The sequence below is a fragment of the Bison bison genome, unplaced genomic scaffold (assembly GCF_000754665.1).
Source record: "Bison bison bison isolate TAMUID 2011002044 unplaced genomic scaffold, Bison_UMD1.0 scf7180017864198, whole genome shotgun sequence".
NCBI classification, from domain to species: domain Eukaryota; kingdom Metazoa; phylum Chordata; class Mammalia; order Artiodactyla; family Bovidae; genus Bison; species Bison bison.
Window position 1 is genome coordinate 6,057,389 of NW_011494770.1, and position 22,393 is coordinate 6,079,781.

The 22,393-nt window shown below is 37.1% G+C and overlaps 1 protein-coding gene across 2 annotated transcripts in view; it reads left to right on the plus strand.

The window, feature by feature from the left end:
- Nucleotides 1–16,089, plus strand: part of HBS1L (HBS1-like translational GTPase) — an 86,811-nt gene extending 70,722 nt beyond the window's left edge. Inside the window, exons 13-18 of one of the 2 annotated variants that reach the window (XR_825631.1) lie at nucleotides 3,144–3,248; nucleotides 6,197–6,304; nucleotides 6,721–6,829; nucleotides 10,764–10,864; nucleotides 13,418–13,562; nucleotides 15,424–16,089. Coding sequence is in view for 1 of the 2 variants with exons in the window: in XM_010844256.1 (XP_010842558.1) it covers nucleotides 3,144–3,248; nucleotides 6,214–6,304; nucleotides 6,721–6,829; nucleotides 10,764–10,864; nucleotides 13,418–13,562; nucleotides 15,424–15,435 (563 nt within the window). In the remaining variant the exon portion in view is untranslated. The remainder of the gene's footprint in view (nucleotides 1–3,143; nucleotides 3,249–6,196; nucleotides 6,305–6,720; nucleotides 6,830–10,763; nucleotides 10,865–13,417; nucleotides 13,563–15,423) is intronic. The other variant, XM_010844256.1, reaches the window with a different exon arrangement.
- Nucleotides 16,090–22,393: the final 6,304 nt, after the last annotated feature.

Genomic DNA, 22,393 nt, shown 5'->3' on the forward strand with positions numbered 1-22,393 from the left:
CTGGGATTCTCCAGGCAAGAACACTGGAGTGGGTTGCCATTTCCTTCTCCAAAGCATGAAAGTGAAAAGTGAAAGGGAAGTCGCTCAGTCGTGTCCAACTCTTAGCGACCCCATGGACTAGTGGTACATAATTCTAGTTACTTAATGCCCCTGCCCAGAAAAATCTTCAATTTACTTACCATTTCCTCATATCTTACTCAGGCTTCCCTTGTGGCTCAGCTGGTAAAGAATCTGCCTGCAATGCGGGAGACTTGGGTTCGGTCCCTGGTTTGGGAAGATCCCCTGGAGAAGGGAAGGGCTGCCCATTCCAGTCTTCTGGCCTGGATAATTCCATGGACTTTATAAGTCCATGGGGTTGCAAAGAGTCAGACATGACTGAGTAACTTTCACTTTCACTTTTATATTTTACTCATCTTCCAAGTGTAAAAAAAACCTAGTCTTTTATCTTTCTAGCCTTGTAGTTTTGTTTTTTCTCCCATTAGATTGCTTTAGTTTCTGTATCCTTCAGCCAAACTGGATCATTCAGTGTTTCTTAATCATACAGGGTTTTTATTGCCACTGTGTCTACCCATCTTGTGTTCTTCTCTCTCTTCACTTGTTCATTTCCTACCCATATGTAGCAGTTTCGGTCAGGAAATAGATATGACAAATAGGTAAAATAGGAAGTTTAATATAGAGAATTATTAATATGATAAAAAAGAGTGACTGTAAGATACCAGGGACTATATGGCACCCTAGGACTGATGAAGTGAACCCAAGGAAGGACAAACTTAGAAGAGGTGTTAGAGGAGATATTGTATTAAATATCTAAAAATACATCTAATTTAATGTTTACAAGGCCTTACATAAAAAAATATAACATGGAGATGATATAAAAGGCCTTAATAAATAAAAGAATATAATGTACTTAATATGTTGGAATAATCAGTATGGTAAAGATGTCAGCTGTTGCCCAAATTTTCATTACCACAGAGTGGGCAGTAAAGAGTAGACCATCTGAGCCAACAGGGAAGTCCCAGCAATAAATTGATAATCTGGAGGTGATAAGTGAGGTCATCCACACACATACCCTGAGGTGTTCCTCCATGGTCTCTCTATGCGCTCTCGTTGCATTTTTCACGCAGTGTTATACCTGTCTATGCTGTTTATTTCCTTTAGATTGTGAACTCCTCGAGAGCAAGTAGTGTCACTTCTATTTCAGTATTTGCAGGACCTAGCTCAGTGGTTGGCACGTAACACATACTTAATAAGTGTTTAATAAATGAGTAAATGAAGGTGCTTCACAAAAATCATTCAATGAAATTGAAATTTATTATTATCATCTTCCAGCATTCTAGTAGAAGAGAAATGATGGTAATGCTTTTCAAAATGCTACTGTTATCTATTTTAAAAATAAGATGTGCTTAATTCTTTTTTTGACTAACAGCATTTGCTGACTCTACTTTTTTACCTCCTCTTCTTTCTTCAGGCTGCTTCCTGGCTTCTGCCTGTATTGCTCTCCTCAGTGTTCCCACTGAGATTATCAAATGACTTCTTGGTTGCCAACATCAGTATGCATTTTTCAGTTCTGTCTTAGTCCCATCTACCTGAAGTTGGCGTTTCTTCTGAGGCTGCTAGCCACATCCACCCTGAAACTTTTCCCCCTCGGTCTCTGTGACCCACTCTCTCCTGCTCTGCTGTCTCACCTCTCTCCATCTCCTCGGGCCTCCTCTTCCTCTGTCCTTTCACTTGGGTTCTGTCGCTTCACTTCTCTTATTCTACACGCTTCTTTTTGACCAGCAGCCATGATTTCTTCTATCTCCTACATCTTGATGCACCCCAGATCTTCAACCCAAACCTATTCTCACCCTGAAGATACATCTGCTAACTGCTGCTGGGCATCTCCACAGGGAGTGTGCTCCCAGGGTTCCATTCTTGTGGATTTGGTATGATTGGGGCCCCCTTGAATGCATCTTCTTCACCTGTCTGCCTTGCAGACACTTCAAATTCACCAAGACTAAAATGAATCTTGTTTAATTTTCTATCTCATGGTTAATACAGATCATCTCAGATTTCTCTTATTTTTGCCATTATTCCCCACTTACCTTATCACCTTAAATCTGTCATACCTTATTCTCAGATTCTTGAGTTTCTTCTCTTTTTTCAGTCAACATATGCATTTCAGTCAACCTCTCCACTCTGACACAGAAATACCATCATGTCACTTCTCCATTTCATAATTCTTTACTAGTTTCCAGTTACTTAACTGAGGATGAAATTCAAACCCTAAGCATGATTTATGAGGCACCAATATTATTTGTTCCGTGTCTGCATCCTTTGCTTCCTCTCTTGGCTTTCCCTCATTATTCCATACGGTCCCTTAGAAATTCCATATAAATGACACATGGGTCTTAGCACAGCCCACATTCGTTTATGACTATGCCTTTGCACTTGCATACAGGCTGCCTGGTAAACTCCTGATTCTTTTTCTTCTAAGTGCCTGGCGTAAGTGTAGTCTTTGCCCATTATCATGGATTCTTTGATGTGCCTTGTTTTGTTTCTGTTGCACATTATAAATAACTTTGTCTTGGGACAGTGTAATTGTTTTTGCCTTTCTCTTCACTGGTGTAAACTCCTTCTAGGTAGAGGCTTATATTTTCATCTCTTTATTCCCAGAGTTTAGCACAATGCCTGGTATTTAGTAAGCATTAATAAATATTTGAAGAAGGAATTCCTACTTTTTCTAATATATTTTTATTTATAAGAAAATAGAATGTGGTGTATATTTAGTAGATACATTAAAAATTCTGAAACGATCATTGCTTAATGTTCATTGAACTACTGCTTTCATATAACTAGTAGGAAATGGTGGCACTAGTGGTAAAGAACCCACTTGCCAATGCAGGAGATGTAAAAGAGGTGGATTCAACCCTTGGGTCAGGAAGATCCCCCGGAGGAGGGCATGGCAACCCACTCCAGTATGCTTGCCTGGAGAATCCCATGGACTGAGGAGCCTGCTGGGCTACAGTTCATAGGGTCACAAAGAAGCAGACACAACTGAAGTGACTTAGCACAGCATACAGGGAACTAAGTATAGCTAGCAGTGTTAAGCATCAGATGATACTGTTAAGTAAACCATAACAAAATTTTGGCATGTTTTGCAGATCAAGGATCTGGATTTTGTGTAACTGGTAAAATTGAAGCTGGTTATATCCAAACTGGTGACCGACTCCTAGCAATGCCTCCTAATGAAACTTGTACTGCAAAAGGTATTCCTCTGCAAAATTCTTTTGTTAAACAACCCTATATTGAGACAGCAGATTTTTAAAAGTAGTTTAGTTATTAACTCCAGAGTAAATAACCTCTTACTGAAATTGTAACTGACTGTCAGAATGATACTAACTGTTGAAGATAAAAATGTGAAAACATTAAACGATTTTTTTCAGTTGTGACTATGTGTGTATAAATGTACATATAACATTCTTACTGTGGTAGCATTTTTCTTTTTTCTTAACATTGATTTGAGAAGCCTGGATAAGACTGAACCCAGATGTATAGACACCTGTCAGATACGTTTAAAGTAGTATTCAGTAGCAGAAATTAAGTCTGACCCCATCCTGGCACTGAACAGTCAGTGGCAAAGCAGACTGCTACAGTCTGTTGTTTTGAAATGTGTATTTCAGAATTACTATGTTATCAACCTATATCATGTTTATACCCCCCAAATTTTTTTACAGGAAGACCTAAGTAAGAAAATAAGATGCAAATACAGAGAATCCTGATGTTGTAAAGAGAAATTGAGCTAGTTTTAAATGCTATAATTATTGCTTTTGCACACATGACCTTTCATGATAGCTAATAACTGTTTCTTTCTTCTAATCATTTGACCATATGTACATATTCTTCTTTTTTGAATTCTGCTTTTAAGTTTATAATTCTCTTCTTACCTTAATCTAGCTTCCAACTAAATCTCTGACTTCAACATTAAACTGAAGATCTTTATACTGTAAATATTTGTAACAATTTTAAGCTAATTATAACCTACTGGTAATGTTAAAATTTAAAATTTTCTACTTTTCTTCTGTTTGTTGTTGTTCAGTTGCTCATGTCCTTCTGTTACTCTTATTTATAGTTTATAACCAGAGTTGTACTTAACTAGCTTATGAATTCAAATGTATATTTTTTGAATTGCTCTGTTTACTTTAAAAACTGCTTCCTTAAGGATTAGAAGAAATTAATGAATATCTGCTAGGTAACAGAGTTTAATCTAAATTTAAAGATGAATAAGAGAATGAAAGCCAAAGTTATTTTACACTTTTTAAAAAGGAATCATTTTTTATAATCCTGTTATTTGCAAGTTTAAATCTCTGCTTTTGTCTCTTAAAGTGATCAAGAGCTGAAATACTTTTGAAATACTGATTTCTTTATATGTTAAGGAGCTTTTTAAGAATGGGAATTTTTTTTGTATAATCATTTAGACATGAATTCAAACCATGGTCATAAACCATGGTCATGGACCTTAAAGATTGGCTCCTTTGTGAACTCCAAAATTATAATTTGATCACTTCTGAGAGTTCCATGTTCTTTGGTTCTTTCCATCCTATTTCTACCCCACCAGAAAACTTCCAACCACTTATCTTTAATCCAGTGGTTCTTAAAGGGAAGCCATGTCAGAAGCACCACTTCACTTTGTGAAAATCACACTTCTCACCCAATTTCTCACTCTAATGCTTTTGCTTGATTTACTTGATTGTTTAATGCACCTTCTATCTGAACACTTTAGGTACAGCTGTGGCTCACGAACCAGTAATATTCTAAAAAAGAGAACTGACTGAATCTGCTACTAACAAATGGAAATTCTAAATTACATTTTCACTTAGAGAGTTAAAAAAGAACTATGAAAAATGTTCTTAAGAAAGTAAATATCACGGTATAGGACAGTATAACATGTTTGGGGGAAGGAAATCAGATAATACATAATCTTGAGAAAATTTTATAATTGAACTTCTAGTATGAAAACTCTTAAGCTGAAGGCAATCTTTAGTCTATGTGAGTAGCTCCTGATTTCAATTCCACATTTCAAACCAAAAATTACATATGGTCATTTTAAATTTACATGAAAAAAAACTAAATTTAATTAAATTGTAACCAACATTTAAAAATATAATAATTGTTAACATTTTTGGAGTCAGGAACCTCTTTGATACCTTGATGAAAGTTATGGCCCCTCTTCTCAGATTAATGCAGATGTACACCTACATTAAATTTTGAATAAAGCTTTAGGTTGTCTCAGAGCCCTTAAAGTTCTCCTTGAACTCCCAGAGAGTCTCAAAGAAACTCACTTAAGAGGATGCTACATGGGAAAAGTAAGTACTTTGAGGAATAGATGGGTGAATTGTAATTTACTAAAAACACGTCAGTCAAGAACTATTCCCCAGTGGTTGGCCTACATACTTTTTTCCGCAGAAGACTCAAGTTACAATGGAAAGGAGTTTACCCCACAGAATCAGAAAATATGAACAACTTTTTAAAAGCCTTTATTTAAATACCTGAGTATTATTGCCCTTTGCATTTGTACTCCAGGATTTTCCCTAGGTAATAAAGGCATATAGCCACAACTGGGATCATTAAAAAATTTTTTTACACTATGAATCTCCTTTTCATATAACTGTTTATTGCTGTGGATCTTTCTCTGAGAAGCAGTTCTCTTGAGCTGGGAATAGTGAAGGGGCGTGCTAAGGGCACCATCTGACTGAGTGCTGACACCCTGTAGGTAACTCAGAGAACACAGGAGATTGTTGACATGGTTGTCTAAAGCAGTGCTCAGGAGAATAAAATACTGTTAAGCATCTCCCCCAGTCTCATCTTTTGTTATTAAAAATAATTGGAACTGTACTTTTATGCCTGTATCCATTAATGTATTGCAGTGGGGCCTATGTAATGAGTATACTAGTTGTGTAAATGAGTTTTAAAATTTTGGTTAAATAAGTAGAAATCAGCATTTTATGGACAAATGCAAGTCACTCTATGTTTAGGGTGGTGGTCCAGAAGAGTCAAGTCTGGAGGAAGTGTGTTTTCCTCAACGCTCACAGTTAACACTTCTCAATCTCAATCCATTCATATTGAAAATGATGAGTAGTGACTGATGAGGTACAGATCAGCCAGACTCCTTTGGTTGTTATGGTTTGATATTGAGGTGTTTCACTGTATGCTTTAGTTTTTACTCATTTCCAGGAATCACTCTGCACGATGAACCTGTCGACTGGGCGGCAGCAGGAGATCATGTTAGTCTTACGTTGGTTGGAATGGATATCATCAAAATCAAGTGAGTGACAAAATGAGTTTAAGCAGCCATTGTTTTGGATATAGAACCTCAAAACACGTAAAGTTTGCAGTTCACCAGCTCAAATGAAAGAATGAGTGTTAATTCTGAATCTCCTTTGGCCAAAAACAGGCACTTGCAGAGGTATAAGAATAAGTAAAATTTACTAAAATTTAAATTAATATACATCAGCATGTATACCTGACATGTCCTTTGAGGGAAAACTGTAGTGTGTGAAAATGATATAAGGTTAATAATGGTGTAAAGCCATGCTTTAACCTAGAAGAGAATATTTAAAAGTCCCTAATTTACTTGATTGTTTTACTTTGTAAATGGTTTTAGAGGTATTCGATATGTATTTAATTATTCCTCCCAACTACCTACTCTCCTTTTTTTGTTTTGTTTTGTTGTTGTTACAGTGTTGGCTGCATATTTTGTGTCCCCAAAGAACCCATTAAGGTTTGCACTCGTTTCAGAGCCCGAATCCTCATCTTTAATATTGAAATTCCTATCACTAAAGGATTTCCCGTAAGTTTCAAAATATTTGTTACTGTTTTTATAAATTCACTGTAACTTTGTCCTAAGAAGTGGTAACTGTCTTTATAACTGATGATGCTATTGTTATTTCCAGCTACCATTGTATTACTCTAATCCAGAAAAACATGAAATTAGAATTTGAAAATCATGTCTTGCTTTTTATTTTGATCCATAGGTCTGGCATTTATTTTCAAAGAGGCAGTGAGAAGAAATTTAATAATCAATAGGATACAAACTGATGATAGTAAAAAAATTCATTTAAGGAAATTAGTAGATACTTTTTTGCTGAGTTCTAAAGATTACTTCTTAGATTGCATCTTTGTTTTTTTGAAATTTTGGAAAACACAAAAATAAAAACAATAACATTCTATAATTGCATAACCTATAAATATCTACTCTCTACATTTCAGAGTATTTTTTTTGTGTACATTGGTATCTGGTATATTCTGGGGATACTTGACATAAGGTAAACTTTATGCTGAAGCTGTGAGGTTGGTTTGCAGGGTCATCATTGACTAGCACCATTTGAACATACACGTTTATGGGAAGAGGGATGGTGGTGCTGGTGTAGTCGCTAAGTTGTGTCCAACTCTTGCGACCCCCTAGACTGTGGCCTGTCAGGCTCCTCTGTCCATGGGATTCTCCAGGCAAGAATACTGGAGTAGGTTGCCATTTCTTTCTCCAAAATCAGATCTTACTATGGATTTATATATTATATTGATGGATCTATAAATTATGTATATATGGATCTTATATGTATAGATGGATCTATATATGTGTGTGTATGTATATATAGGGTTTCCATGGGGTCGCAAAGAGTCAGACATGACTGAGCGACTTTCACTCACTCATGTGTGTGTGCATATAAACCATGAATCAATATACTATATTGTTACTTATCCAGGAAAGGTCTTTGTTTTATGTGTAATTTTTTTTTTTTTTCAGATATTTGGGACCATGCTCTGTTTATAGTTTGGTACCTTTCTTTTGCTGTTTAACAAATGGGCATTTTTCCCACTAGACTTATCTTTCTTTTCTTGATCAGCTTATATAGTACAGGTTCTCCACGACAATAAAAAATGTTTCTCGGTGGAATTAAATGGCTTGCCTTTGAAAATGTAGACAGATCATTTTCTCCATTTGATGCATCTCTGAAATAAAAGTAAGGCAGTAATAGTAATTGACCTTTAAACTTTATTTAAATTAGTGATAGTATTTTAAAGATTGGGAATAAATTTATTTAGCTCATTTAAATCTATTTTATACCTCTGCACCTTTATTTGAGATAAATATATGCTTTGCTATAATTCTTTATAATGATTTTTTTGTAAATTTGATCTTATGAAAGTATATTTGTAAGGTATCATTTAAGCATTTTACTTTTATAATCATATTTCATTTCGCCATGCTAAAAAAAAAAATAGGCAAAAGTTTCCTTCCAAATACTTGATTTTTAAATATTCAGAATTCACGCGTTGATAGGAAAGAAATGGCTATGAGTGACTTGCACTCATTCTTAGAAAGCAGCGTGCCCAGTGAGGAGAAGCTGGAGAGGTTGGTTCCTGTGTTTTTACTCATGCAGCAATAATCTTTGCCAATGGAGAGGCAGAGCGGTCAGGAAGTCAGTAATCACTCTGAATAGTAATACTGTCTTCCTGTGTGCTGTAGTTTTTTTTATGAATTAAACGTTTTTCAGTGCCGCTTTATGAGATTGCACTCACATATGTTGATTCACGAATACCAGGATGAAATTTGTCTCACAAAACAATGGTCATGTTTTGTCATATAATCCATTCTCTGTGGGAAGAAACTCACAATTTTTAAAAGTTTAACCAAGAAAAGGCTTCCTGAGCAATTAAAATATCACTGTTTAGGGACTAGTTCTTTAATACATATTTTTTGTTCCTCTTGTTTATATGGTAAACTCTATATATTTAAGAAGGAAAAAACATACGAATGGATTAGACTTTAAATCTTAATGTTTTGATTTTTATTTTTTTATTGTGGTAAAATATTTATAATGGAAAATTTGCCATTTTAACCATTTTTAATACAGTCCAGTGTCATTAGAGTAGATTCACCTTGTTGTGTAACCATTGACATTATCCACCCCCAGAACTGTTTCCTTTCCCAAACTCTGGACCCATTAAACAGTCACTCCTGCTATTATGCTTTCTCCCATCCTCTGGTAACCACAGTTCTATTTTGTTTCTCTGTGAATTTGCCTGTTCTACATCCCTCGTGTAAGTGGAATTATACAATATTTGTCCTTTTGTGTCTGACTTGTTTCACTTAACATAATGCTTTTAAGGTTCATCCATGCTGTAGCATGTATCAGAGTTTTGTTTCTTTTTAAGACTGAATAATATTTCATTGTAAGTATATACCACTTTTTGTTTATCCATTCATCTGTTGATGGATGTTTGGTCTGTTTCCATCTTTTGACAGATGTAAATGATGCTTCTATGAACATCAGCATACAAGTATCTGTTTGAGCCCCTGCTTTCAATTCTTTTGGGTATAAATCTAGGAGTGGAGTTGCTTGATCATGTGGAAATTCTGTGTTTAACTCTTGAGGAGCCACTAAACTTTTCCACAGCAGCTGTACCAATTTTGCATTCCTACCCAGCAGTACACAGGGGTTCTAATTTCTCTTCTGCCTCATCAACATTTATTTTCCTTTCTTGTGTGTGGGGGGACGACTTTTTGTTTGTTGTTTATAATAGGTAAACTAATGATTTTGAAGGGTTGTATCATTGTGGTGTTTGATTTGTCTTTCCCTGATGGCTATTGATGTTGAGCATCTTTTCATTTTTTAAAAATATATTTTAGGTTTTAATTCCATATCAGTGTATCATTTGCAGATACCCTCTTCCATTCTGTGGGTTTACTTTTTACTCTTATATCCTTTGATTGACAAGAACCTTAAACTTTGCTGATGTCCAGTTTATTAACATTCTCTTTTTCTTTTTTTGCTTTACTTTTGGTGTCATATCCAAAAAGTCATTGCCAGATTCAACACTAAGAAGATTTCCCCTTCTGTTTTCTTCTAAGAGTCTCATAGTTCTAGTCCTTTTATTTAGATCTTCGCACCATTTTGAGTTGATTTTTGTATATGGTATAAAGCTTCATCTTCATTCTGTTGGATCTCGATATCCCATTTTCCTAGCTCTATTTGTTGAAAAGACTGTTCTTTTCTGTTAGTGGTTTTGGCACCATTATTGCTGCTTAACCTATTTGATACTGATTTCCTTACATGTGAAACATGAGAAATAATAGCTAATATATAAGGTCATCAGTTAACTTCAGCTTTACCATGTATTGGGCACCACTTTGAAATAACATTGTCTGGTTTTCCTCACTTAGTGACAAGGGACCTGAGGCTGGGGATATTGGGGGTAGAAGGGTGGGAAGGGTTATTACAGGACTTGCCCCAGCTTACATGCCTAGAAAGCATGGAGTAAGGATTCAAATTCATGTCTGCCTGACTTCAAAGCCTGTCTAAACATCCATTTAATACTTTAGTCTCATTATCCAACAATGAATGATATTACTGCTGAATGTTACACAGTTTCCCTTCCCTTGTTTTTATGATGAAATAGTTCACATTTGCTGAACATCCACTGTACCAGGCACTGTCCCTGATATTATTTCATTCTCGTCATAACCATGTAAGGAAGGTTATGTAATTTACCCAGGTTTCCACCATAGTGGTGGAGGAGCGATTGGAACCGCTTCCCATGACCTTACCCCTCTTGAGTTAAGGGACAGCCTGATGAGAGTGGTAGGGCTTCAAGGAAGCAGCTGGAGATCCTGTGACTCCAGGCAGTAGTTCTGAGGCTGATGTGATACAGTGTGAGTGCAAGAGTAGAAGGCCAGAGATGCTGCAGCCAACAACTTTTTTGTGTTACAATTCTTTTTTTAGGTGCTGTTACACTACCAAACCGTCAGTGAACCCGCTGTTATTAAAAGATTGATTAGTGTTTTAAACAAAAGCACTGGTGAAGTCACAAAGAAAAAGCCTAAGTAAGTGTTTTAATGTGTAAATAACAAACACAATATAAGTACATTTCTTACAGATGAATTCATTTGTATAATATTTCTCTCTGTGATAAGTGAATTCTCTTTATGATAAGTCTATTTTAACTTGTTCCAGAAATCATTTTTTTAAAGGACTGGATGAAAACACAAAAACAAATATTTAAGCTCCTATTTTAGGTAGGAATGCTTGATATAATTTCTGTTACATATGATAGTGATGGGTGTGAATTATAAATAAAAATGTAAATATAAGTTTTTATTTAACTATCAAGCCTTAGATACCGATGATGTAAAAATGAAGGCATTAAAAAAAATCGGTCTTACATTTTTGAAGATGAGTTTGATTTATGCCTAGCCACTTGTCCCAAATTCCAACTTCATTGTTCTTCTATACTATCTTGTTACCCCCTCGTGAGAATCATGCCCTGTGCTAAGAATACCTCAAGGAGAGAGTGACCTACACACTGTTTTTTTCCCACCTGGGAAGTATCCTTTTTTCCTCCTTAAGTCGCCTAGTGCCTTGGGCTGAGGTGATCACAAGTCGGTCCCCTCTGATTACCGTTAGTATCTGTGTCTGTGTGTGGACAATTCCCCTTTGGCTGGGATAGGCTTGGGATTTTTCAGAAGACGTGCTTCCTGAGAACCTTGAGTTTCTTACTCTAATTCAACTAAAGACTGACCACAGTTTGGCTTGGCTGGTTCAGCACTGGGGTTTTCCTTACTTCAGCCCTATGGGGAGTCCCACCGAAAATCCCCTTTTTTAAGTCCTGGGGTATTCCTCCTCATTTGCACCTGTGTAAGAGGCCAAGGTGGTTAGAGGGTTAATTTAGGGTTGGTTGCAAGTAGAAGATAGAACTTCACACTACTCTAACACCCATGTTTGTTCTCCATTAGTTAGAAAAAGGAGGCTACTTAACGCCTCTTTTAAAGATAGTTCTTTATTTTTAACCTGAGTCTCTAGCTTCTAGCATGAGCGCCTGCCATAACGTACTGAGAATTGTCATAGAACTAATCATGACTGATGTTTCTTGAGGACCTCTTTTTTCTTGGTTCTGTCATAAGTGCTTTTGTATGGTTTACATTCTCAGCTACAGTATGAATCAAGTATTACTATGTTTCCCATTTTTCAGATAAGGAAACTGAGGCCTAGAGAGATTGTCTAACGTGTTCAAGATCATAAAGCTAGCAAGTGGCAGGCTCAAGATTCTAATCCAGTCAGTTTGTTCACATAAATTATATTTTTTGGCAGGAACCAGGCTGTTGGACTGAGATATAAGTGATTTGGAAAGCTCTCAATCTGATACTGACTCATCAGATCTAATCCTGAATTTTCCTCTCCCTGCTCCTGCTGCAGAGTCCTAGCTCAGTGATGCTGACACTAGGTCTTAATTTATTATCATGCTAGTTTTTCCAATCACCATATCTGTAGCTTTGTCCTTTTATTTTGCACCAACATCATTTAGGCTTTCTGCTTTTCTTCCACTTCAGGCATGTTGTAGACTCAATTGACTTACATGGGATGGAGCCAGACTTTCTAGAACCAAACTTAACTGCAAATTATGAATATGTTAAATGTTCACCATCCTAACAAATGGGACCTTAAGCTGAAATTGCCCAAAACCAGTATTTAGAATTTTTGGCATACTTTTTTGGAAACCTTGGTTTATTCTATCTTTCTGTCCCTAAAGTAGTCTTTCAGAAGGGGAGTTTTTGATTGCTGTCCTCTAGCCTTCTAGTATTCTAGAAATTGAATTAGAGAATGTTTCAAAATGTCCCCTTTGGGTTCTACTTCTTTTAGTAAGCTGGTGGGGCCCTTGCACACAAGGATTTTTATTTGTTTGCTTATTTGTGTGGAGCTGTTTACGGTCAGGCCCATGCCTCATCTGCCTTCATTTCCTACAAACAGCATGTTGTGGGAAAATCTTATGTGTTTTTATCTTGAACCTCTGTTAAAGAACCACTCTTCCCAGGTGAGAAAAGAGAGAAGAGGGAAGGAGAGAGAACCCTCAGGTAGTGTGGTGGCACTAGGAAAGTGTCCCCTTTAAAGATAACTTTTTAACACATAATCTACCAATTAGGACTTTACTGGGGAAGACATAGGACATTGCATTCCACTTTTAAAATGCAAATGCATCATTTTCTTTAGTTTCATAAGGGAATGAAAGAGAAGGCTTTTGTGCAGAGGTCCTGAGCATTTTAGATTATAGGATCCTTGAAGGGGTAGAGAGTTGTATTTGGAGGATTGTTTATAAAAAAATATGTGTATATGTATGTATGTGTGTATATATATGTGCATACACATGTATGAACTAGCTAATAATTCTTAAATCTAGAACTACTCTTCTCATTTTTTTCAACTAACCACCCCAAATTTAAAAGCATATATTTTCATTTAAAGAAAATCCCTTTTTCCTTTTTAAGTTTTTTAAAAAACTAAGTTGATTTATAGATGGAATGTGAAATGTTTATTTTGCAGATTTTAATTACATTTTTTACCTCTATTAGATATCCATTGGTTTCTTTTATTTTTCATGATAGATTGTTGACCAAAGGCCAGAATGCATTAGTGGAGCTACAGACACAAAGACCAGTGGCTCTTGAGCTCTACAAAGACTTTAAAGAGCTGGGGAGATTTATGCTGCGCTACAGTGGTTCTACCATAGCTGCTGGTGTAGTGACTGAGGTATTTTAAAGTGACTGATTATGTGTCCATGGTTATTATGTCTATTCTTTTTCTACTTTTAAGAATGATTCCTGAGATTTTATGGCCTAAGGGGAACAGTTATGATATATTAGAACAGCATTTTAAAAATTATATTAAAAATTAAAAGAATGATGAGAAGAAAATGTTTGGTCTTAGATTTTCTCATAATAAGACTTCCAGATTGTCTTCTCCACCAGTAAAATTATTGCTCAATATTAAAGGAAATCCATTGAAAAATAGATCTGTAAGTATGCAATACAAATCATGAAAATATAGACTTTAAGAGTCAGTTAATTGGGGGTAGTGGTTTGTTTAACAGAAGCACCCTCCTTACTTTTTTCTTTAAATAACTAGCTCTTAATGCATTCATTCAGGAAGTTCAGGTAACATACCAGTAGTGTTTCTGAAACATACCTAATCTGTAAGGATAAGGTAAGTACAGCTGAGTTTTGGAGAAGATAGCCAGAAATGAACCAGAATTTCATTAACTTTAATTTTCTTCCACAGTATGATATGTTAATATAGATCTTATGAATATGAGCGTGCCTCATTTTATTACACCTTGCAGATATTGCATTCTTTTAGAAATAAAGGTTTATGGCAACTTTGCCTCAAGCAAGTCTATAGGCACAATTTTCCCAACAGCATTTGCTCACTTCATGTCTCTGTTTCACATTTTGGTAATTCTTGTTTCAGACTTTTGCATTATTTGTTATCTTTGTTGAGCTTCCCTGGTGGCTCAGATGGTTAAGAATCTGCCTTAATGCAGGAGACCTGAATTCAGTCCCTAGGTTGGGAAGATCCTCTGGAGAAGGAAATGGCCACCCACTCCAGTATTCTTGCCTGGAGAATTCCATGGACAGACAAGCCTGGTGGGCTGCAGTCCATGGAATCACAAAGAGTTGGACACAACAGTGACTTCGACACTCACTCGCATTATATTTGTTATGGGTGCCTGTGATGTTGCTGTTACAAAAAAAAAAAATTATGACTCACCCAAGCCTCAGATGATGATTAGCAATTTTTAGCAATGAAGTGTTTTTAAGTTAAGGTATGTAGATTTTTTTTATAAACATAATGCTATTACACTCTTAATAGACCACAGCATAGTATAAATGTAACTTTTCTATGCAGTGGGAAACCAAAAAAAATTCCTATGACTCACTTTATTGTGATTCTCACTTTATTGAAGTGGTCTGAGATCAAATCCACAATATCTCTGAGGTACGCATGTATTTTTAAAAGGGGCTTCATTACTTCATATGATTGTTTTCTGCATAAAAATTACTCACCTCATTTAACTGGATGGATACGTTTGACATGGGCTTCATGTTGCATCAAAATTCAGTTATACATACCTATGTCATATAGAAGGCTCTGGAGTTAAACATAAGCCCAAATTGAGTTATTGCTCTACTAATTCCTAGCTGCAGAAGCATAGCATTTCTCCTGTCATTGATTCATCTATGAAAACAGGGTAATAGAATCTACTTTTTGGAGTTGTGAAATGAAATGATCCGTATAAAGCACTTGGCACAGTGATTGGCATTTAGAAAGAATTCAGTAAATGTTACGTAATATCTTTGTCATTTAATTTGTCAAAACATTCTTTATAAAAGAGCATTCTAAAAATAAGATGCAGTTTCTTGTGGAAAATAATGGAGAGATAGAAAATCTCAAATAACATGACTAGGAAAGGAGAAAAGTTGCAGGAAAAACAAAAGTTCTATCTGATATAATGATTACTCCACTGCCGTTTTCCTTTTGTTTTGTTGTTGATGGTTCCTTTGATGTAATGTGATTGGTTAAATTATAGCAAATACTTTTTTTTCTTTTACAGATAAAAGATTGATGGGTCAGAATTTCTACCATGTTTCTAAATTTAATGAGATAGCTAACCTCCGTTTTGAAAGAATCCAGTTACTCAGTTAAAGCAACAATGTGCAATTGATATTTTTTTTAAAGTGAGAGAGAAAATTAGAGCTATGATCAACCACAAAGAAGTATTCATCAGCCCTACAAAAATTTCAAGTTGCCAACTGACAAAGAAAGGCTAATACTGCACTTTGATTTTAAAAACTAGCTTTTTCCTTTGAAATACTAGTAATGGATTTACCTTACTGAGATTTATGGAAGCCATCAGAAGTATGTTAGAAGACATTGAATCATCATGAAGTGAACTCTACTTTCAGCCAAACTACAAATGTTTACAGTTTTCTCTTCTGATTTCAACTCTACAAGACATGTTTTTAAGGACAAATAGCTAAAATGGATTATTGAGGTAGTTAATATTTGAACTGAATAGTTTTTTAGTTAACTCTAAGAAAAGATTTGTTGAAGGTTATAATTAAGGTATTTGGTGTTGAGCATAAGAGTATTCTTCCTTCAGCAAGCAACCATTTGAAAGCTTAGTTTGGAATTAGTGGAAATTGTTCCTTTGGTAACAGAAATATTTAAGATGTAAAGCTAGCTAATAAAATGTCTTAGTTTAAGCATAACAACAAAACGTGTTCTGGTTTCATTGATGTTTATGAGATTTCCAAGTAGGGCTTAGGTTTCTTGGGATCTTTTTCACCTACGAGTTTCCCAACTCTTTCATGTGAATTCTTGCTTTTTATCCTAACAGAGCAAATTTAATCTCATCCATTTCTAACCATAACTTTATTTTTCCCATTCTCACTTCCATAATTCCATGTATAATGACTTCATCTTGTATATGTTATAGATCATAAATCCCCTATGAGTAAGAGTCATGTTTTTCTTTAAAGTTTGAGCAGACTCCAAGATATATTTAGTGAGCAAGTATTCGTTGAGCTCCCTCCTGGGTACAATTGCTTTGGAGTAGATTTTGTCCTCAGCTGAGCCTGGGACCCTGATCTGATGGACAGTATGATAGAATTTTTTTTTTTTTTTAACTGGGAAATGATGTAATTTGTATATTGATGGCTTGCCATATTCAATAGCATTTCTTCGTAATTGAAGAGTAAGTCTGGTAAGATGTACAGACCATAAATGTGCTGCTTGGTGGACCATCATAAGATGAGCACATTTTTTTACTGAAAAATATATGTGTAGCTGTGACGAGAGTAAACTTAACTAAGGCAAGAAAGTGTTTTGTTTCTACACTATGTTAATCAGACATTTAACAGATACATCTGACAGAATGGCTCAGCAGGTAAAGCATCTGCCTGCAGTGTAGGAGACACCAGAGACGTGGGTTTGATCCCTGGGTTGGAAAGATCCCCTAGAGAAGGAAATTTCTATCCACTCCAGTATTCTTGCCTGAAAAATCCCATGACAGAGGAACGTGGCAAGCTACAGTCCAAAGGGTCACCGAGAGTCGGACAACTGAGTGACTAAGCACAGTATGGATAGTCGGATGGAAACCTGACTTTAAGTGAATCAAGCGAAAAAGAAAGACTAGCAGAGCCCTGGTTTTTCAGCAGTAGCCCTGGCTTTCATCCCTGGCCTTGTTTGAGTCACAGAGTCATACAAAAACTTATCTGTACTCTCCCTTTTCCAGTGTGGGTTTTACCCTCAGACTCCATACGGAACCCCTGTAGTTCCACATGTAGATCCTCAGACCCTCCAAGCACACAGACGGGCTAAAACGTGTCTTTTCCAGAAGACCTAAAAACATCTTCCCATTGACTGTAATTATGTTTAATTTCTTTCCTTGGAGCATCCTTTGGATATGATGTAAATTTCATCCAAAGCACATAGCTGAGGACTGTGGAAGGGATGGAAGGAAATTCAGGATGCTGTGAGGAAGGGGAAATGGATTGGGGAGCGGGGGGAGGGGTGGGATGCAAAAACAGACATCTGCCCTGTATCACATACAAGGGCACGATAGTATAGCATTAAGAATTCTAAGTAAAAATTTAGCATAAAACAAGTAATCGTAGCAGTAGTAGAAATGAGTTTATTTCTTCATTCAATTGTGATGGAGTGATCCTTTTATTTACATTGTGTTTATATGAATTGTTGTTGAGGGGGTGGTGATATTAAGAGGACCCACTGTGGCAGGTTAGTGACAGGGTGTCCAGCAAGCATGCCCAAGCTTGGTTTGGTCTGAAATCCTTCCCCTGAGATTTACCCATACAAAATAGTATGTTCATTTTGGGTCATTTTGCTTCAGGTACTTCTTGTCTCTGCTTCTCCTTCCTATTTATCTCCTTCACTCTTTCTTCACATAAGTGGCTTTGTCCTCTTATCTCAACTCTTCATGGGTCTCCACTGGATCAGTTGCCTGTTTGGTAACCGGGCTTGAAAAGATTTCGGATCCACAATTTGACTTGATAGTGTTTTTCTACACATTCATTCTTGAATTTTAGAAACTCGAATATTGGTTTAGAAAACAACTTCTGGACATAGTCCTTTTTTTCTCCTGTGAATACACAAACTAGTAATTTTAACCATTGCTAAAATGTAATCATTCACTCTGGAAAACTTGGAAAATAAAAGTAGAAGAAAGAATAAAATTGACCCATAGTTGCTACTGCTACTGCTAAGTCACTTCAGTCGTGTCTGACTCTATGCGACCCCATAGATGGCAGCCCACCAGGCTCTGCTGTCCCAGGGATTCTCCAGGCAAGAACACTGGAGTGGGTTGCCATTTCCTTCTCCAATGCATGAAAGTGAAAAGTGAAAGTGAAGTCGCTCAGTCGTGTCCGACTCTTCGAGACCCCAGGGACTGCAGCCTACCAGGCTCCTCCTTCCATGGGATTTTCCAGGCAAGAGTACTGGAGTGGGGTGCCATTGCCTTCTCCATAAGTATTGCCTAAATATTACTGCTGGTAACGTTTTGATGTATTTCTTTTCTGTCTCTCATGCATATTTTTTTTGGAGTTGTGATCATTAGTCAGGCTTTTTTCATTTTATAATCAAGATTTTTTTTGATAGAAATATAACTTTAAAAATTATTTAAAAATATAAAATTACAAACATCAATGTATAGGAGTTAGTCAAGATTATGGTCTTGTTCAGTTACTAAGTCATGTCTGATTCTTTGCAACCTCATAGACTGTAGCATGCCAGGCTCCTCTGTTCTCCACTATCTCCCAGAGTTTGCTCAAATTCATGTCCGTTCAGTTGCTAAGGCTATCTAACTATCTCATCCTCTGCCACCCCCTTCTTCCCTCAGTCTTTCCCAACATCAGGGTCTTTTCCAATGAGGAAGCTCTTCACATCAGGTGGCCAAAGTATTGGAGCTTCAGCAACAGTCAAAAGTTATAAAAAGCTTCTAGATAAGAAGACTCGATAAAAATCACTGGGTCACTGTTTTCCAACTTCCCTCTAAAACATCCAGAAAAATCTGTAAATACAAAAACATTCCTTCTTTCCTCCCTGGTGTGAGTTTGTCTTATTCCAGGCACAGAAGAGAGCTCTGCAGCTTAGGTCTTTGTGGGGCTGACAGTTCAGCCACGGGGTCTTGGTACTACAAACTGCAAGTGAGAATTAATGTATGAAGGCATTTAAGAGGAATGCACCCTAAGGACAATGCAGGAGGGACTAGGTGAAGAGGGGAGCCCGTTAACATTGAAGTAAGATTGTACTTAACATAAGAGAGCCTCTTGTGTTAAAGTAATCCAACCTGTAAATCACAATCTCTGACCAGTTCAGAATTAGTGGAGGGAAACAGGTCATGTTTTGCATTGGCAAAATCATCCAAGAATGCAGCTTTTAAACACACAGCAGCAACTTAAGATCCCACCACACTGAAAACCATCCTTTAGAACCCACCCACATCCAGGAACAAGAGCCATGCCAGTGAGAATCTTAACAGTGGGGCCACAGCTGGCACAGGTCAGCAGAACCACACTGACGTGAGGGACGGTCCAAGTGGGAAGACGAGGAGGCCAGCAATGACCCTCGTTGAAGATACTTAAAGCCCTTCTTAGAGGGCCTGGGATCTTGCTTGCAGAGCAAAAGTAGAATGGATCAAGTAATTTATAGCCGGGTTCTTTGAAAATTCCAAAGGTATTCAAAACTTTTAAAAGGAAAAATATATAGACTCACTAGGAATGAGATGAGCCATGTAACCATATGTGATAATAATTAATCAGAGCACTGTGGAACATTAGGTCCTGATCCTGTGTTGCCCCTCATCACCTCTTTCTCAGGGAGCCCTTGGCCTCTGACTAGTGTAAGGAAGATGGGTTACTATTAATATGTGCTTCCATGGGACCTGTCTTCTCAGGATACTTTCAGGGTTCAATTGTATATTGGTTTGTATGATTAGTTATTGTTTTCTCTTTCCACTGAAATGTAAGTTCCAAGAGGAAAGAGACCTGTTTTCCTTCTGATTGTTTCAGCAACTGGTGTGGTGCTTCTTATGTGCAATTGTTAAATGAATGAAAGAGTTAATCCTGGTGGTAATGTTGTCAATGATTCTCATTTCTTTGCATCTGTATTGTCAGAGGATTACAAGCTTTTATTTCTATTATAATGCTGTGTGTGAAGGGGCTTTTTTTTATAGTGAAGGAAAAAGAAAATCTGTTAGAAGCAAACTTTAAAGCTGCTCTTGTCTGCCGTCTTGTCTGGTGAACCACAGCCCAAATTTGATGCCTTTCCTAAACTGGGGTGACCCTCTTGAGCCTGGAAGATTCTAATGTGCTTGCATTTCAGAAAGGTAATAATGAGCAATCAGCTGGCTGCTGGGGATTCTCCTAGCTCTCAGGGGGACTGTGAGGTGGTGTGGGTAACTGACACGTTAGTACTTTGCAATTCTGGGCTTGGGTATATTTCTATTTAAAGATGGTTCAAAAATCATGCTTAATATATAACAGACCTGCAGTTAAAATCTGTAGTAACTGAGCACATGCAGACAAAAACCTTTCGGGTGGATTGCAGGACCCAAAAGTTTTATTTCAGTAACTGGTACACGGTGTCTATAAGATGTAAGGAGATATTGATGAATTGAGAAAAGGATCAGGACAGGTTAGAAGAGACTACATGGAGCCTAAATCATAATAGTAAAATTTAAATATTCAACAAAGGCTGTAAAATAGATAACAGTTGCAGGAAAATTGACAGTACAGAAGTTGTCCTTGAAAACCACTCCTAGAATGCAGATAGTGAAAATAATGAACAGGGAAACCCAAGATTGCGCCGTATTTTATGTAAAACATCACAAAAGAATTACAACCAGATTAAACAAGCCTTGGGAACAATACAAAATTCTCCCAAAATTCATCTTCAAAGAAACAAAAAATTAGCCTTAGATTTTCCTACAATACTAAATTCCAAAATAAAAAAGGACACAGAAGCTAAATACATAAAACTAAAGGACTGTAACCCCCACATTGATTATTCAGCTATGACATTATTTATAGGTTCGGGTAAGAATCTCAAAAGATGTCCTGGGAGAGGGGTGAGGGATTGGGGAGGCAGGATTTAAAATGCTGAGATCATAAAGAAGTACCTCACAACTTAGATTGGGGATATTATGGTAGACAATTCCTTAGCAAGCATGTGTTGATGCCCATCATTTATGGATGTCATCAAAGGCCACAGGACACAACTATAGTCAAAATTATTTTATTGACACTTGTCACAGAGACCACACAACGTGGAGTCTAGGTACTTCACAATAAGAGGGTGTAAAGAACTGAGCACATGTAGGTAATTAGGAGGGAGGGCTCAAGTGAACAATGGTTTCTTCTGGATTGGGCACTGTCAGAAAGTGGAGAGTAATTCTGTAGTTGATCTACTTTCATCTAGGAAGTAGAAGAAAGGAACAAGGTAAAGCAGCAGCAGTCATCCACGTTAGCCACAAGAGGGCGTTAATCTACTCAGGCGTGTCTGCTGCTGCTTCGTCATTTCAGTCGTGTCCAACTCTGTGCGACCCCATAGACGGCAGCCCACCAGGCTCCCCTGTTCCTGGGATTCTCCAGGCAAGAACACTGGAGTGGGTTGCCATTTCCTTCTCCAATGCATGAAAGTGAAAAGTGAAAGTGAAGTCGCTCAGTCGTGTCTGACTCTTAGCGACCCGAGGGACTGCAGCCCACCAGCAGGTGTGTCTAGTGTTGGTTAACTCACTTCATCAGGAGCGCAGAATAACCTTGTCCGATGTCAGAGATTTAAGAATTAGCAGTGTCCAATAGGAGAACACCATGGCCCAGCTGTGAGTGCCAGGTCAGCTTTTAGCTTTCAGAAGATCCCACTTCTCTTATATTGAAACCACTTAAATTAATAGTGAAATAAATGAAATAAATATGGTAACACTATTTACAAAAGCCAAGACATGGAAACAACCTAAATGCCCATCGAGTGATGAATGAATAAAGATGTGGTATGCACACATGATGGAATATCACTCCACCATAGACAAGAGTGAAATAATGCCCTTTGCAGCAATAGGGATGGACCTAGAGATGAGTGAAGTATTAATAAGACAGCAAAAGACAAATATCATATCATATCACTCATGTGAAACCTAAAAAAGTGATACAAATGAATTATTTACAAACAGATCCACAAAACAAACTTTATGATTACCAAAGGGGAAGTGGGGGAGGGATGAATTGGAAATTAACAGATACACACTTCAGTTCAGTTGCTCAGTTGTGCCCAACTCTTTGTGACCCCATGGACTGCAGCACGCCAGGCCTCCCTGTCCATCACCAACTCCCGGAGTTCACTCAAACTCATGTCCATTGAGTCAGTGATGCCATCCAACCATCTCATCCTCTATTGTCCCCTTCTCCTGCCTTCAATCTTTCCCAGCATCAGGGTCCATTCCAATGAGTCAGCTCTTCACATCAGGTGGCCAAAGTACTGGAGCTTCAGCTTCAACATCAGTCCTTCCA